Source organism: Eptesicus fuscus, chromosome 3 (assembly GCF_027574615.1).
Source record: "Eptesicus fuscus isolate TK198812 chromosome 3, DD_ASM_mEF_20220401, whole genome shotgun sequence".
Taxonomy (NCBI): domain Eukaryota; kingdom Metazoa; phylum Chordata; class Mammalia; order Chiroptera; family Vespertilionidae; genus Eptesicus; species Eptesicus fuscus.
The window spans coordinates 71,007,184-71,025,929 of record NC_072475.1 but is presented as its reverse complement, the minus strand read 5'-3'; the positions used below and the strand labels follow the sequence as shown (position 1 = coordinate 71,025,929).

Genomic DNA, 18,746 nt, shown 5'->3' with positions numbered 1-18,746 from the left:
AGAACAACTGCCCTCAAGGGAGGGAGCTGGAAGAATAAACACCTGATTTTACTCTCCTCCCTATGATCTCCACCCCAACTGGAAGCCAGATTGAAGAGAGGCCCTGTAGATAGAACCCATCCAGATGAGCTTCCCATGGCAGAGAGCAAGATGGATACTGATTCTGGAGGAGTGGTCAGGAGAGATCAGCAAAAACAATGTCAGGGTATTGGCCACATAATAATAATAATAATAATAATAATAATAATAATAATAATGTTCTATAGTTCTGTAGTTAGATGGGCTGAAAATATATTTCAAGCTGTTATACTATAAGCCACAAACCTACCTCCAGGTCTCTGGTTGTTTTATATGACTATGATTCAAATGTTTTCCTTTTCAATTTCTTTTTCAATTATTCTGTTTAAAATACCCTTAGTCTAGGATAAGCATAAATTATACCAGATTTTAGAAAGGCCTAGAGGAAAGGCCTTTCTTGAGAATTGCCACTGTACTCTTCTTTTTCTTTACCATCACTCTCACCTTTAGCCATCACCTCTTTGGCTATTTTCCATTACACAGTTGGTAGGAATCAGGCCAACAATCCTAAAGAGCCGGGAATTCCTGGCCTGGTTGAATTGGCTTTATCACCACTTTGGAGCACCTTAATGAGCCATAGAATTTACTGCTGTTTGTTTCTGATGAGGTATTTCTGCACTGAATGCATTTTAAATATTGTTTGTTGAAAGAGAGATATGAAAGGGGAAGTAACTGAAGTAACTCTAATAACCTAATTACAGACATACCTCATTTTATTGTGCTTCACAGAGATTGTGCTTTTTGCAAATTGAGGGTTTGTGGCAACCCTGTGTCCAACAAGTCTATTGGTGCCATTTTCCCAACAGCATTTGCTCATTTCATGTCTGTGTCACATGTTGGTAATTCTTCCACTATTTCAAACATGGTGTAAACATAGCTTTTATCTGCCCAGGGAAACCCAAAAGTTTGTGTGACTCAATTTATTGTGATATTTGCTTCATTGAGGTGGTCTGGAAGAGAACCTGCAGTATCTCTGAGTTGTGCCTGTATACTGATTTAGGAATAAGGGAGGAATGAATGTTTGCCAAGATTTTAAAGTTTTTTCTCTCTTTTCCTATAGAAAGGAGTTCTGTCTCTACTGATGAGAGAGCTAGCAATGCCAATAATGAAGAAAAGATGGTAAGAGATTTCCTTTGTCAAACCATTTATAGTATAAGAATATATATATATAAAATAAAGGAATATGCAAATTAGCCAGGATGCCATAATGTCATGGCATCCTGGCTAATGGACCTGAGGCTGCATGGTGCCTGGCCAGGACAAGGGACCTCAGACCACACCCCCCGCCCAGTGGGGCTTGACAGGGACCTCAGGCCATGACCCCTGGGGGCCCCTGAGGCTACGCCTCCCACCCAGCGATGGGCTGGGAGACCTGAGGCTGCACCCCTGCCTGGAAGGGCTTGACGGGGGTGGGACCGGCTGGGTCTGGGTCTCCTGCATTTCCAAAGTGCATGCAGGTGGTGGGCGGGAACTTGATTCTAGGTCCCACAGTGCGCCCCAGACTCTGACAGGAGGGAGATTTTCATATACATTTTACTAATTTTCTTTCATCTCTGACACTTCTATTATAGAGAAAGGGTAAATAGCAATATTAAAATATTTCCTCTAATTAATCCCCTTTTAATGTGCATGAATTTCATGCACCAGGCCACTACTATAAAAAGGTAACTGATGTTTTAACTGATTCACATATTGTCATTCAAGAGACTTTTATAGAGTAAAACAAGGCAGGAGGTATTTCTGGATAATATAACAGAAAAAAATACAATTAGGCTTTTCCCAATGTCTATAATTAAACAGCCTCTACTTGCTTAGGTAAGTGGTTGCTCTTCTCATCTCCTATTGTTATTTGTAGAGAATGGCACTAGGTATATGAGTGGGCCCATGTGCTTATTCTTTTGATGGAAACATGGGATTGTATAGAAATGAAAAGAAATACAGAAAGATAAAGTGAAGAAAAGCACACTACAGTTTCTGCCCAGACTCAGATTGCTGAGTTTTCCAGCCACTTCTAGGCTCCTTGAGGACTGATAATTCACTTATGAGTCACAGTTTGATTGTTTACTCAATTTTTGTTGCAAACCTTTTATTTTTTAGTTCTATTAATCATTAATAAGAGCCAACAGTCATAAACTTGTTAAAAACTCAGGAACATCGAGCAGGGAGATGAAAATTGACTGATAAAACCCAGACTTCCTAACTACTTAATTTATAACTATATCATGGATCTCTGATTAGAGATTCAAACAATAGCTTAAAGCTCCCCCTCCCAAAAAACAAAGCAAAACACTACTATCATTAAATACTTAAGATAAAAATGATTATTCTGACACAAAGACAGCCCTTTAGATTCCATTTATCTAGGCTCTTTCAGAACAGCTAGCCAGTACAGGAAGTGAAGTGAAAACAGGAGTGTGACAACACATCACAGGCATCCTCAGTATCCAGTGACTTCATCTCCCTTTCTTCCCTGGGATTCCAGCAGTGGCCTGCCACAACCAAATGATTTCACCATTGCAAAGACATGTAAATGTTCTCTTTTCCAGTATCACGTTCACTCTCCAGGACCTAAGTACCATTCACTGACAGCCTGCCTGCATCAAGATTATAAATGCCTGGATGCCAATTCAATTTAGAAAACAATTGTCTTATTCATGTACATTATTGCTGCAATCATCCCAGGAGGGTACAGTGAGGATCCCACCAAGAATGTGGAAGAAATGTATCACTAAGAACTGATTCAAAAATCTAATCAACTAATGATTGGTGAAAGAGTGGATAGGAGCAGAAGTCACCTTAAATGAAAAGGTGAAAAACAGAATATGCAAATCAAGGCAATTGATCTGCTAAGGTATTAGGCTCTGGTTTTATATGGTTATGTCTGTTTAAACAACTAGATTTAGTATGCTGAGTCTTAGAACCCAACGAATAAGTATCTCAGTATCTCTAAGACTGCCCTATCAACCCAATAACTTCCACCTCATAGCTTCCAACACCAGGTTTGCATAGCTGAGTGATGCCAACTCTGAAGATAATTTGACTCATTCGTCTGGTGCAATCATATTGCTTGCTCATCAGTTTTTTAATAATTTAGGTTTCCATATAAATTTTTATGCAAGGAGAGAATGAATAGCCCAGCTGACTTGATGATCTATTCCCCTTAATTTTAATCAATTATAAGAAAGAAAAAGCTTAATCAAGATTTTTGTGACTTAATCAAATGTTAATCCTATAGTTTACAGGGAAAACCAACTCTCACTTGTGTGTTAATACTACTGGTCCAATTTTCTCTATCAGCTGGCCTTAACTTCACAATACCATACCTTGTGCATAGTTGTTGTTGTTTTTTAAATCTTATTTGTTTCAACATTATGACAGGTGTAAGGTATTAAGGATGCCATTGTAAAGGAAACCTTTATAAAGAAACACAGGACACTTTGTGAGGAGGAAATTCTCAGAACTGCTGTGGTCCTCCTCCAGTGATGATGAGGACAAATTTAAAGACTTAAGCCAACACACTGAGGATGGCAGACAAGAGAGAACTTGAGTCCTTCACCACTGTTGAGCACCTGAATCAATCTTAGAGGCACCTATAGGAGTCAGTGTCGGATCAGAGAGGCAGACTGATGAGAAAGACAAGAAATAAGGATTTATTATAAGAATTCAGCCTTACACAATTGTGGGCACTGGTGAAGAAGTCTAGACCGGGCTGCCCCCTCTGCCTCTGGTGCTGGGCCAGTGCTCAGAAAGAAGAGTTGGACATGGAGTGAGGAGGGTGATGACAAATGAGAATCCATGCCTGTTGAGGGCCTCCAAAGTCCCTGCCGTAGGGGCCCTACAAGAAAAGCTGGTGCCCGTTGCCATGGAGCCCCACACATGCCTGGCTAAGACTCTGAGGCTAAAGAGGGAAACTGACAGGAACTGGAAGAGCTGTGGGTCCAGAGTTGTTGCAGATCTCAGGTAGCTCCCCATTTGGAGCCTGGGCTAGTAATTCCCAGCTACCACAGTGTCTGGGGCCGAAACCGACCATATGAGCATCCAATAAACAGATGCTCCTTCACTGTTTCTTCTCAAATCTGCTGCAAATTCCTCCTGTGTCTAAGTCCAAGCCAGAACCACACAAAGGAATTCTGGGAAATGTACCTCTAACCTAGAGAAACTGACACAATCCAAAACTACCTTACCACCTATCACTGAGTGTCTTGTGTAAGAAGTGGCTTCAGTGTTTAAAGTTTATACCAGCATGTAGCTTTCATGTGAGTCAGTTAGAAAGGTTTCACCTACAAGTGCAAAGTGCCTGTGACTATATATAGATTACAGTGCTAGCGAAAAGTTTATCAACTCCCACCATTACTGCCTAAAAATATAGACTTATGGATTAGGGATGTGTCAAGCAAAGTTCACTAACTTCAGTAATAACCATTTGCTAACATGCTCTAGTCTTCATGGACTATTACTGATCTAAGGATTTATCCAATGAATATTACTCATTAACAGGCAATATGGACAAAGAACAAATATTCATTCATTTGTTAACTTCAGAATTTAAAAAGGTCATTGCATCTATTTAATCTTTCATGTGAAATGTTTACTTGTATTTGAGGATCAAAAAATCCCCATTAACCTTGGAAGCAAGGATATTCCCTTTAATTATTACATTTTTCTAACCACTTTGTTTAATGTTTGTTTCAAACACAACTCAACTTTTCAGCCATAAAATGAAACTCTCCTTGTACTTCCCCAGCCACTGTCCTCCATAAGCAAGAATTGCTTATTTTTCATGAACCTGAAAAGCAGTATCAGTGTGTTCTGTGAGAGTCCTGTGACTTTCATCAGTGGAACACACACCCAGGACCAAGCCCAGTCCTCTCCAGAGGTGAGCAAGCCTCAGCCAACTCTTTATTAGCTTCAAAGGGAGGCAGAGAATTGAGGCAATTATCTGCATTATAGAAAGCAGATACCCGCCAGTAATTCACCCCAAGGGTGTGCTTGGTCACTCAATTTCCCACCCTGCCTCGCCAGTGAAGGAAGAGTCTTCTACAGAAGACCCCATGAGGGAAAGTCTTTGTAGCCACATCACCAATGTGCTCCACAGCCCGACATGCAATTCTATCAGAAAACCTTTTCTTCTGCTTTAAGACAGTTGAGAGATTTCCAGGCTTTTCTTCTGTGAATGGGAAACAATTAGTCATTGCCGAGGATGCTTTTCCTATTCATCTCTGGCCTCACAGAAGAAGCAATTTCTGCTTTGCTCATTTAATCTTTGTTGGAAATAACTGTGACAAAGTCTAATACTTTACATCTGCTTTGGAGCCCTTTCAACCTCCTGCAGCTGAGTGCAATTGCAGCACATGGGAGGCATTTCCCGAACAATCCATGATATTGGGCTGCTGGGCAGGCTCTGCACAGAAGACCCCAAATCCAATGCCATAACCTTCTCAAATTGAGGCCAGAGTTCACACCATTTCACTGGACCTCTCCACCGAGGCCTTGTCCCTGAGAAAGCTATGCAGGCACCAGTGAGAAACCTCTGGAGTCTGCCAGTGACTCACACTTCTTATATTTTGATCTAAACATAGGCACCATACCAACTTTTAGTTTCTGCTTCAAAAGAGGTTCTTTTGACCTCGCTTAAGGTGGTATTTACTGTTGGCAACACTATATATTTATTTTGCAGGGTTATGAGTAATTCTTTATAATAAATAAGAATGAAGACCAGACATATACAAAAGTTTTTACTGAAATGATGGTGCCTGCCTGTGCTAGGCATTGTGCTAAGTGCCTTATAGGCCTTCTATGAAGGATAGCCAATCTCCTGTTTCTCCTGAAGCCAGATCTCATTTTTTTTAAAGTGTATGTCTCTTGGAAAATCTGTGAGGAATCTGAGGCCCTGACTGCTGTAGTCTGAATGTTTGTGTCCCCCACAGATCCACATGTTGAATCCCAACACTCGTATTGATGGTATTAAGTGGGGTTTTAGGGAGGTGATTAAGTCATAAGGTCGGAGTCCTTAAGAGGTATTAGTTCCTTAATGGTATCAGTGCCTTTATTTAAAAAAAAAAAAAAAAGACCCCAGAGAGCTTCTTCCCCGTTTTTCTCCATGTGAGCTTACAGTGAGAAAAGGCCATTTGAGAAACAGCCCTCACCAGGTTCCTAATTTACCAGCACCATGGTCCTGGGCTTTCTAGACTCCAGAACTGTGAGAAATATGAGATGCCCAGTCTCTGGTGTTCTGTTATAGTAACCTGAACTGACCGCGACACTGACCCCATCAAGCCTACAGTTGACTGTTCCTTGTCACTCTACCACTTTACCAGGAACATTGGGGGAGTGGCCTCCACAATAGGATCAGAACAGCAGTTTATGGCTCACAGAGATAAGTTTTCTTCTCTGTGATTTACGCATAAAGCTAGAAAGTAGGACTCTTACATTTGTTCTCCACTGCCTCGATTTTAAACCTGAGCCCCCAGGTCTTCATATACATACAACACAAAGTCATATACTTATCTACCATAAAATCTCAAGCAGATCCATCTGTGCCTTTTAAGTCATCTTTTTTCCCTGGGCTCCTGACTATTCTATACAAATGAATTTAGGCCCTGGCTCTCAGAGCCTGCAAGTTATGCTAGAATTAAGCATTTGAGAAGTATAAATACAGTGTGCATCCCACTCAGATGCTTAGCGCTTCCTACTACCTGGACCAGTAGAATTTAGTAAATATGGGAAGGTTTTATTAGAATGTGTGTGTTTTTTATATTACTGATTTTTAGAAGCATTTAAAGAGAAAAACAAGAAATGTCTTAAGAGTTAGAACAGGGAAAAAAGGGACATCTGTAATACTTTCGACAATAAAGATAATTTTTTTAAAAAAAGAGTTAGAACAGAGTTGAACATGTGACATACCTTTTTTTCCAAACTCTTTCATTTTAATCTTGAGTTTATTGACTTGAGATTCTGCTATCTCTGCCCTTTCCTTAGCTTCGTTCAACTCACGTTGCTGCTTCTTATACTTGGAAAGATATTGATTGGCTTGTGCTTCCTATAAAAATAAAAAATGGAGAGAAAAAGAAATCTCTGTGCCTACATAGTCATATTTTTTCTGCTCTGACATGAGAAAGTTGAAAAATGTGTGAAGGGAATCTAAACTTCTGTGTATTGAATGGAATATCATATTTCTGTATGACATATAGGATTCAGACTTTCCAGCAGGCATGAGATCTATTTTTATAACTGTTTTTCCCTGTAAGTTTAGAACATGGTCGGCACTTTCCACCAACTGGATGTAGTTCACCGGCATGCACAGATTTGGTATGTGATAGAATGACCAGGGTTGCTTGTTTTCTTATCAGTTCAACATCGTATTCTACCTCTGGGTAGAGGGGGGGTGGGCCTTTACAATTATATTGGTCAACGGGTAATAGCTATAACAGTGTTTTAGCCCAAATCATTTAAATAATCAACTTTAAAGCCCTAAGGAGATATTATTAGGTATAATCCAATATACAGGGCACTTATCTCTTACATTTCATGTAGCTATGGATACTAACCCAAAGTTGGCAGATACATTTCAAGTGATAACAGTTTTGTGCAAAGTCATGTCCAGGCTCATCAGAAAAAGGACTGTGAATTGCATTTATGCTTACTCAAGGTTTTAGAGTGAGGAAGGCCCTAGGGTGATTACCCAGCCAAAAATGTGCCATCCCTACTTAATACCATGCTCTTACTTGGCTTATTTCTTGCACTGTACATGTTTAGGTATAATCACAAAATTGAGGGAGAGAGCTCTGGCTCCCTGGAGGGAAAAGTAGCACAAAATTTTACCATGGGTGATGATTCTAGCTTGAGAAAAACCAGAGAACGAGCAGACTTTAAGCTGAGCTGCTTTTCTCTGACAAGCTGCTCACCTAGCTCAGGGCCCCACATCTCCATTAATCAAAAACAACTGCTGGGAAATCCATGAGGCTGCAACCGCCACAGGCACTTACCGCTGCCTCAATTTGCTGCTTGTAACTTTGCACTTTTAGCTGAAGATTATCCATCAGAGTCTGCATCCTGCTCAGATTTTCTTTGCCTTCCTCTACCTGAAATGCATAGGTATATATGTGAAGGTGATTTGAAGGATCCAGCAGTGTGCATTGGAAGTGGCCTCATATGAGGAACTAAAGAGTAAGGAAACTTTGTTAAATGTCATTCATATTAGAGTTATGACTGGAAAATGGGTTTAACCCATGCCAAGTTCGGAGAAATTGAGAAAAACACAGCTCTGAGCAATGAGTCATTTCTCCTGATTCACCAACAGAACTCCCAGCCATTGCTAAAATGCAAGTTAAAGCGACTAGTTTTAATTTGGTCTTCAGTCCTCCCATCAAAACCAAGCTACATCTCTGCCCATGGTTTCTCAGTCACCTCTCTCCCTCCAATCAAACCAAATCTTCCTTTGAACTTCCTAATTGACTGTTGGCTTTTGCTAATGGAATAGGAAAGGTAGTTTTCTGGAGTTTTGGTGTGGACATCACCAGAAATAGTGAGGAAAATTCCATAAGCTCTGAGGATGTTGTTGTGTGCATTCTCATTGCTACCATTGCAATTCAAACTTGAGCTGGAGGAAGGAAATCTAGTGAGATAGTGTTTTGCAGCTGTGCTCCGTGGAGCCTTTGGGTATTCTGAGGAGAAAGGAGGGAAGAGACAAGCAGGTAGATAAGGGTCTGCATGTCCCCCCTTTCCCACAGCCTTTAAACTCAAATATCTCCACATTGGGGCTGTTGAACTTCCCAAAGAAGAAAGTATCTCAACCTTTGGTACTTATTTAATCAAGACCTACCCCTGTTGCTCAAATGTTTTTTCCTGGCTTCATCTTACTTATTCCATCAAGTATCAACTACTTAAATAGTGTTGGAAAACTGTATAGGCATATGCAAAAGAATAAAATTCAACCACTATCTTACACCTTACTACACATGAACTCAAAATGGATTAAAGACTGAAACCACAGAACTCCTGGAAAAAAAACATAAGGAGTAAGTTCTTTGATATTTGTCTTGGCAATACTTTTTTGGGATTTTGACACTAAAAAAAAAAAAAAGGCAACAGAAGCAAAAATAAATAAGTAGGACTATATTTATAAACTAAAAAAAAAAAAAACAAAAAAAACAACAACAACACAAAAGGAACCATCAACAAAGTGAAAAGGCAACCTACAGAACAGGAAACAACCTAAGTGTCCATTGACAAGTGAATAGATAAAGAAAATGTGTTCTGTATATACAATGGAATATTATTCAGCCACAAAAGAGAAGGAAATCCTGCCATTTGCAACAATTTGGATGAAAATTGAGAGCATTATGTTAAGTGAAATAAGTAGATCAGAGAAAGATAGTATGTGATCTCTCCTATATGGAGAATCTAAAAAAAACAACTGAATTTATAGAATAAGAATAGATTGGTGGTTGCCAGAGGCAATGGGAGTGAGGGATGGGATGAGGTTGGAAAAATAGGCAAAGGTGGTCAAAACGTACTAAATTCCATTTATAAAATGAACAAGTCCTGGGAATGTAATGCACAGCCTCGTTACTATAGTTAACAATACTGGATTGTATATTTGAAAGTTGCTAAGAGATTAAGTCTTTAGAGTTCTCATCACCAGAAAAAAATTTGTAACTGTACAGTGATGAATATTAACTAAACTTGTGATAATCATTTCACAATATAAACATATACCAAATAACTATGCTGTACACCCAAAGTGAATTCAATGTTATGTCAATTATATCTATAAGCAAAGAAACTAATAAATGTAGGTTCAACCAAGCTGTTTCTATTGCCTAGAATGCTCCCTCATACCCCCACCTTAAAGCAAATCTGACAGTAGATAACTAATTACTAATTTTCAGCTTACTAAGCAAGAGACCAATATTAAGGAATAACCTGGTGACAATGAGAAAAGTCCTTTTTAAAAATAAAATCTATTTTCTGTTTTCATCCGCTTATCCCGCTACCTCTTAGGTTTAAGAAATTTGAAGATTCATAGACCTCTGTGTGAATAAAAAGTTCTAAAACCAACAGAGCTCTAATTGCCTAAAATCAATTTACTGAGGTCAATAAATTTACTATGTGGTGAAGGAGGCCACACAGAAGAAAACTGAAAATGGCTAAAAGTGGTTGCTGATGCTAATGTTCTTCTCGTTTGGGAAGGCAAGCCTTTGGTAGGCCTGGGTTCACGTACATCTCACTCTGAGGCATTAAGTAACCGTGGGAACCAGGGTTGTGCACCACTCAAATTTCCCTTCAAGAAACTTGCCATTCAACTATGTGTAGTAGTTTCCTGAAAACTGCCAACTGCAGTGCCTCTGGGATCTGCCATAGCATTTGAGATCACAAACTCCCCAGGCAGCCGCTACCAGTAAGTAGGGACTGCACAGCTACTAGGGTCTGAACATGGGACTTCTATGTGGGCAATTTTTGTGCTGGAGACTTGTTCAGAGTAGCACTGCACTATGAGGCTCCTTCTATCCAATCCTCCTTCCTTCATCCTTTCCCTTCACAGGTGGCAGACTCTACTGTGGTCTGTAGGCTTTCTCAGCCTGAATCCTGTTTGCTCTCCTCTCTATCTTTCCCAGGTGTTACCTCCACTAAATCTTTTGAGCTTCTAATTCCATCCTGGCTTCTGGTTCCTGGAGGACCCACCCAAGCCCAAATTTTGTTTCCTCCAAAAATAAAGATGTCATCTCTATAAAACTATCTAATAAAATAGTAATATGCAAATTGACCATCACTCCAACACACAAGATGGCCACCCCCATGTGCTCAAAGATGGCTGCCCTCATGTGGACACAAGATGGCCACCACAAGATGGCCAGCAGGGGAGGGCAGTTGGAAGGGACCAGGCCTGCAGGGAAGGGCAGTTAGGGGTGACCAGGCCTGCAGGGGAGGACAGTTAGGGGTGACCAGGCCTGCAGGGGAGGGCAGTTGAGGGCAACCAGGCCAGCAGGGGAGGGCAGTTAGGGCAGTTAGGGGCAATCGGGCCGGTAGGGGAGCAGTTAGGCACCGATCAGGCTGGCAGGGGAGTGGTTAGGGGTGATCAGGCTGGCAGGCAGAAGCAGTTAGGGACAATCAGGCAGGCAAGCAAGCAGTTGGGAGCCAGCAGTCCGAGATTGTGAGAGGGATGTCCCAGATTGGAGAGCGTGCAGGCTGGGCAGAGGGACACCCACCCACTCCATGCCCGAATTTCGTGTACTGGGCCTCTAGTTAGATTTATAAGGATTAAATAACATCTGCACACAGATCCCTAACTGTAGGAAGCAGTCGAAGGTAAAATGGAGTAGGTAGATGAAGAGTGGGGGCAGAAAACCTGTCTTTACCTTTTCAACAATTACAAGTTTCTAATCTTACATCTTGCAGCACATTTTTCTAGACAGCAGAGAGAAAAAGTAGGATGAGATTCTAAATGCTAGAAGGACATATGAGGGAGATAAGTGCTCAGTGGGATTGGCCATCAAACAGTTGTGGATGGGGTCACACCTGATTCCCTTTCTAATGTAGTAGGATCTTCCCAGAGGATGTTTCCTAGGAAAGGAAAACCATATTCATGTCCCTTTCAAAATGACATTTTAAATTGGCAGCTATGAAGTTCTATCGGAAAGCACCCTGCATCATAGTCCTGATGGTTATTTTGATATTAAAGGAGGGCAGACTCAATTGCCTCAGCATCCACCTTGAATCTTTCCAAACCTGGTACTGATATTAAGGAATGTAGAGGGCTCTCTAATGTCTCTTAAACTTATAGGATTTACTAATATTTGCATAAAATGGGTGTTCAACAGCTGTTATCTGATTTGATGGCAGAAAATCATTGCATAACTGAATGGATACACTCTAATTATTGTGCAGACAGTTGGAAGAAATTAAGAAATATGCCTCCATCACAGTACCTGGGGAATACTAAGATTATTGCTATGAAGAAACAAAGATCTAAATCAATAGAACAAGAATGCAGTGCATGTCCCTCTCCCTTCCTCTCTGTAAAAAAATCAATAAAATATATATATTTTTAAAAAGCCCTAACCGGTTTGGCTCAGTGGATAGAGCATCAGCCTGTGGACTGAAGGGTCCCAGGTTCGATTCCAGTCAAGGGCATGTGCCTTGGTTGTGGGCACATCCCCAGCAGGGGGTGTGCAGGAGGCAGCTGATCAATGTTTCTCTCTCATTGATGTTTCTAACTCTATCCCTCTCCCTTCCTCTCTGTAAAAAATCAAAAAAATATATTTTTTAAAAAAGAATGCAGTGCATGGAACAACAATATTCAAAAATAAAAAAGCTTTGGTGTTCTATAATTAACACCAAAGAAAACAGTAAAAACAATGCATAGGAAATTTTTTTTAAAAAAAGGAAAAACTCAGACATTATTAACAAGCACTGTTCACTCCCTCACATAGGTGACTCCCCCCCCCCTCCAAAAAAGAAGAGTAGAACAGCACGTCCTTCATGTTCCCCAGGTGTGTGCTGCCTGAGCCACACATACCATGGCTCACTCCGCTTTGATATACCTGCGTGGCCTAAAGAAGTGTCAGACTAGCTCGTCTTTGGAAAGAACCACTTACTCAGTAAAGAAGAGCTGCACAAGTAGCTCATTTCATCTTAATGAGCCCAAGACGATGCTTCTGAAGTGCTCAGCTTTCTGATCAACACTATTCTTTCAGCTGCAAAGAGGAAGACTTTGATGCCTCTAACAACAGCGTCCCCTCAGGAACCAGGGTCAGGACGGGCAGACCTTGCTTTAATGCTGCAGAAGTGGCTGCAGGCATGGGAGCCTAGAATGAGTTTCTTTTCACTGACATAAGCTGTATTGTGCAGGAGAAAGGGCTAGAAAATGACCTTTGCATCTGTTTTCAGCCACTGAAATATGTTCACCTACTCTGTGCCAGGAAGATGCACAGAGTGACAGACAGACATACAGTGCCTCTGCTATCGTGGGATCTCTGTCTACTCCACTTGAAGACAAAGGAAGAAAGGGTAGAAAAGAAAAAGAAAAATGAAGGATTTTATTGTTCCTTTAGAAATGTATTCATGACTGGTAGGAAGTCTGCCCACCTATTTTCAATTAATTGCCTGAGACCAATGTTAGTCAGCAGGAAAACAAAGCTTTGGAGGCCTCTCGTTAGCAATTTGCTATGTGTTCACCTGACACCAGCACCAGATAGAGTCCTCAGTGGCTTCAAGTGTTTGTGTCACTAGAAAAGAGAAGTGCAAATGTCCCCTGCTCAATTTAGTCAGCGTCCCATGTAACCTGCTGGCTGGGTAGCCACCCATCTCTGCCAGTCACTTCATTTACACATTGTTCCCACTCATGCTCTCACAGGAAGGAATATTTCTGAAAGTGCTGCAGGCATTATGTGTGAAAAAATAGGAACAGTATAAATAGCTTTTTACTTCTAATTGCAAATTGCCACTCACATTTGGCTTCCTGAGAGCTCTGAATAGGGACCAACCCCAACCGCTAATAGCACGGGGTCCCTGGAGGGTGAGTCAGTGTCTACCGCTGAGGGCGAGTGAAGATGGAGAAAGAAGTGCAGGAGAGCTGGAAGGCCATTTCTGGCTTGATGGAGCCCATTTCTCCAGGGTGGAGCCCAGCTGGAGAAAGGCTGCTTTCCCCAAGTACCTGGTAAGTCAGCTCTTTGATGCATCACTCCAGCCGGCAGGCTCCCCTCTGTGCCTCTGCATTTCGCCTTCCAGTTCACCTTCCAGTTCACAAACCTGCAAGCAATCATGATCTCAGACCACAGGCTGGCCGGAAGCAAGCCAGGCTGGCATTGCACTGGCCATTTGGCATGATCACTTGAAAGAGAGCAAAATCATCAAGGGAAGATGTATCTGCTCTCTTTCTGACAGTGGTTAAACAGGGCAAGCCCTCTCGAAAAACTGGCTTGCCAAAAGTGAGTTGGCTGAATTAGGTGAGTCCACTTAAGGACTGTTTAGACCAAAGGACGTGAAAATCTATTGCATACAGAGGTGACAGCTTCCCCTCTTAGATGACATCATTACACACACACACACACACACACACACTCACACACATGAATGAATGAATGCATGTAAGCACATAGAGAGGATAAAGTATACAGCACACTTTGAGGATTCAGCCAACACACTACCTAATCCTAAACTTCTCTCTCCATGTTCAGTTCTCTAAAACTCAAACCCTGAGTCTATGCCACACATATGTCACACAGCCCTGCTTTGTAGGAGAGCTATAGTACAGACTAACAACCTGCCTGTAGCCTTCTAGAGTTATACAAACAAGATTAACATGACATTCAGTCAACAAATATTTGATGCCTACTACACACCAGACCCCAGGGCTAAGGATACAGCTGGGAATAAAACAAAAATCTCTTCCCCCTATGAGTGTACATTCTAATGAGGGGAAACACAAACAAAGCAAAGTAACATGGAGAGTGTGTTAGATGGTGAAAAGTGACTTGAGGTCAAATAAACCAGGAAAGGGGTAGGGATCTGATGGGGGGAGGGTGTTGCCTGCTCCTTCTCTTGCCCATGTGCTCAGGGCTTCCTCCTTGCCTTCTTCTTGAAGCAATGCCACCTTCTCAGAGAGGCCTTCCTGATCGCCCTTTAGCACTGCAAAGCCCAATGCCCTGAGGCTAAATGTGCCTGGAATATCTGACTTCATCTCTGACTTCCCTCTCCTCCTCCCACGCTTTAGCCACTCTCCTAGTTCTTCCTGAGAGAGGTATGACAGGGGGTGGGCAGACAGCAGGCTTGAACGTTCCTTATAAATGAAGCCTATTAAAAAGAAAAACCTTCCGGACCCTTGTCATATAGGAACATAACACACAGTTCTATCAGTTGGAACATGAGACTAACAGAACCCACCCTTTACTTTAAGCTTTTGTTGTGTTTCTTTTTTAAATATGTATATATACTAGAGGCCCGGTGCACAAAATTCATGCACGGGGGGGTGAGGGGGACGCGGGATGTCACTCAGCCCAGCCTGCACCCTCTCCAATCTGGGACCCCTTGAGGGATGTCCGACTGACCCTTTAGGCCTGATCCCACCTAAACGGTCAGTCGGACATCCCTCTCACAATCCAGGACTGCTGGCTCCCAACTGATCGCCTGCCTGACTTCCTGATTGCCTCTAACCGCTTCTGCCTGCCAGCCTGATCACACCCTAACCACTCCCCTGCCAGCCTGATTGATGCCTAACTGCTCTCCTGCCAGCCTGTTTGCCCTTAACTGCCCTCCCCTTTAGGCCTGGTCACCCCTAACTGCCCTCCCCTGCAGGCCAGGTCCCCCCAACTGCTCTCCCATGCAGGCCTGGGTCCCCCCCAACTGCCCTTCCCTGCAGGCCCGATCACCCCCAACTTCCCTCCTCTGCTGGCCTGGTCACCCCTAACTTCCCTCCCCTGCAGGCTTGATCGCCCCCAACTGCCCTCCCTTGCAGGCCTGGTCCCTCTCAACTTCCCTCCCCTGCTGGCCATCTGTGGTGGCCATCTTGTGTCCACATGGGGGCAGGATCTTTGACCACATGGGGGCAGCCATCTTGTGTGTTGGAGTGATGGTCAATCTGCATATTACTCTTTTATTAGCTAGGATAGAGGCCTGGTGCATGGGTGGAGGCCAGCTGGTTTGCCCTGAAGGGTGTCCCGGATCAGGGTGGGGGTCCCTTGGGGCATGGGGTGGCCTGGGCGAGGGGCCTGTGGTGGTTTGTAGGCTGGCCACTCCCTCCAGCAACCCAAGCAGAGGCCCTGGTATCTGGGATTTATTTATCTTCTATAATTGAAACTTTGTATCCTGGAGCAGAGCCAAGCCTTCTGTTCGCTCCATGACTGCCACCATTTCTGTTGGAATTTATTTATCTTCTATAATTGAAACTTTGTAGCTTTAAGCGGAGGCCTGGGCCGGCCAGGGCTGCAGAAACTTGGCTTCCCCCATTGCCGGGGGCAACCCTAGCTTCCTGCTCTTTCCAGCTCTGTGGCTGCCACCATTTCTGTTGGAATTTATTTATCTTCTATAATTGAAACTTTGTACTCTTGAGTGGAGGCCTGGGCCCACCAGGGTGTGTGGAAAGCTTGGCTTCCTCCATTGCCAGGAAAACCCAAGCCTCCCTCCTGCTCGCTCTGTGGCCGAAGCCTTCTTGGTTGGGGTTAATTTGCATACTTGCTCTGATTGGCTGGTGGGCATGGCTTATGGTGTGGCAGAGTGATGGTTAATTTGCATATTAATCTTTTATTAGATAGGATATTTATTGATTTCAGAGAGGAAGGGAGAGGAAGATAGAAACATCAATGATGAGAGAGACTCATTGCTTAGCTGCCTCCTCTATGCCCCCTACTGGGAATTGAGCCACAACTTGGGAATTGAACCCAGGGCCCTTCAGTCCACAGGCTGACGCTCTATCTACTGAGCCAGACCAGCTAGGGCTGTTGTGTTTCTTAAGTAATTAAAACACCTCAGGGAAAAATCACTTTATTAAAGTAAATCCTAGACCTCATGTAACTTTACCTATAAATATTTCTTTATGTAATTTTAATAATTCATAAATTTACCTATAAATATTTCTTTATGTAATTTTAATAAATATCTAAAAGGCTACAGGCAGATTTTTAGTTTGTGGGGTTCCTTGGCCTGGCCTGCAGGATTGGGCTGAAACCCACTCTCCAACATTGCCCAAGGGGTCCCGGATTGCAAGGGGGTGCAGGCCAGGCCAAAGGACCTCACCGGTGCACAGTTGGTGCCAGGGAGGGCACGGGAGGTTGGCTAGCTGAGGAGGGAACAAGGGAGGGCTCCAGGGCATGTCCGGCCCATCTTGCTCAGTCCTGATCGGCCGAACTCCAGCAGCAAGCTAACCTACTGGTCAAAGCATCTGCCCCCTGGTGATCAGTGCATGTCATAGCAAGTGGTTGAGTGGCCTTAGCATATCATTAGCATATTATGCTTTCATTGGTTGAACGACCGGCCAGATGACCAGACACTTAGCACATTAGGCTTTTATTATATAGGACTAGAGGTCCATTGCCACAAAGAGATTCGTGCAATAGGCCTTCCTTCCCTTGGCTTCCAGCACCGATTTTCCTCAAGGCACCTGGGACCCAGGCCTTTGCTCTGGCGAGAGTCTGCCTTCTTCGTCTTTGCTGCAGACTCCAGAGTCTGCAGTCTTGTCTTTGCTGCAGCACTCTGCTCCTGTAGATCCCTTCGCCCCCCTGCCCTCCCTCTCATAGCAGGCATCCTGCCCTGCCTGGCCACTCCACACCTGAAGCAGCTGGGCAGCCACCATCTTTGGCCTTCTAATTTGCATACTCACTCTAATTGGCTGTGGGCATAGCGGAGGTACGGTCAATTTACATGATTGTCTATTATTAGGTAAGATGATATGGTGATTATGTTTTAAAGAAAGTTAATTGTAACTCGTTAGTATCCTCTGATATTTAGGAGCTCATTGCTACTGAGTTATCATTAGTTCTAGGCCTCAATATTGGACAAACAGCAATTGGAAATAAAATTAAATCTTGTCATCTTAAATTTGAGTTAGAAATACCAGTATCATTTATGTCTTTTTAGAAAAAAAAGGCATATTCTAAGTTCTTTGATTTTATGCCTATATGCTTTTTCTTTATCCTAAAAACCTTGGTTCTTATATATGTTGTTGAATAAATAATTATATTAGTATTATTGCTAATAGCAATAATAAGATCTTATTTTGAAACTATGAGTGCAGTTTGTCTCATTTGCCTTTTTTTTTTTTTTTCTTTCTAGCCTTAGATTGACTTCGTGAGAGATGTACAAACAGCACAGTGTTCACAAGTCACGGGGATCATTGTTCTTTGTGTTCTGTGCCTCCCAGCTTGATCCACAGTTAGCTTCGTTTGCTTCCATTTGTGTTAAAATGTTAGGGATTGCTTTGTTTTATTGTCCTCTTTGATTTAAACATTTTAATTATGAAGCATATAAATATTTTATATGATTTTGCAATCAAACAACAAGGTGCATTCAGCAGGTCCAACTTTTATCTCTGCATCCCCCTCCTTGAACAGCTGTTTTTATTAGTCTTTGTTTTATTCTGTCACCATTTATTTTTTAAAATATAGGCATATGTGCACATAACTTCATATTTCCCCCCTTTTTGCACAAAAGACTACACTCTCCACATTGCCTGCACCTTTTATCATTATGCTGTAGGCATGGTCTCCAGGACACATTATAGAGCTTTTCCTCATTCCTTGTAAAACAGTGTGACTATATGAATATGGTACCATAAATGCACATTGGTATTCCATTGTATGGGTACACCATAAATGAGCAAAGGCAATACTTTACTTTTCAGAGGTCCTTCTGAGCCATCAAATCCCAGTCAAATATTCTTTCCATCTTGTAGCATTTGTCACATGACCTGTACAGAGTCACTGAAATTGATTCAATAATTTTAAAAATCCTATTTTCAAGATAGGTCTTTCTATTTGTTTTTAAGCTCCCTGAAGGCAGGTACTACATCATTTCTGTCAGCCCTTACTATATCTTCACTCTGTCTTTCTTGATACTTGATTTAGTTGTTTCCCTTCTCTGGCTGTTAGGAAATGGGCCAAGCAAGCAACAAAAGCAAGACTGTGAGGGAGTGTGTGGAACAGGAAGTCACCTGGCTCTGGAGAGTCCAGAGCTGG

General features: G+C 42.4%; 1 protein-coding gene across 1 annotated transcript in view; it reads right to left on the bottom strand.

Annotated features, from left to right (window-relative positions):
* Positions 1-891: 891 nt before the first annotated feature.
* MYH15 (myosin heavy chain 15) overlaps positions 892-18,746 on the bottom strand; it is a 165,839-nt gene continuing 147,984 nt past the window's right edge. The window contains 4 exon segments of the mRNA XM_054709813.1: positions 892-962; positions 6,982-7,117; positions 8,064-8,159; positions 13,733-13,799. Coding sequence (XP_054565788.1) covers positions 892-962; positions 6,982-7,117; positions 8,064-8,159; positions 13,733-13,799 — 370 coding nt within the window.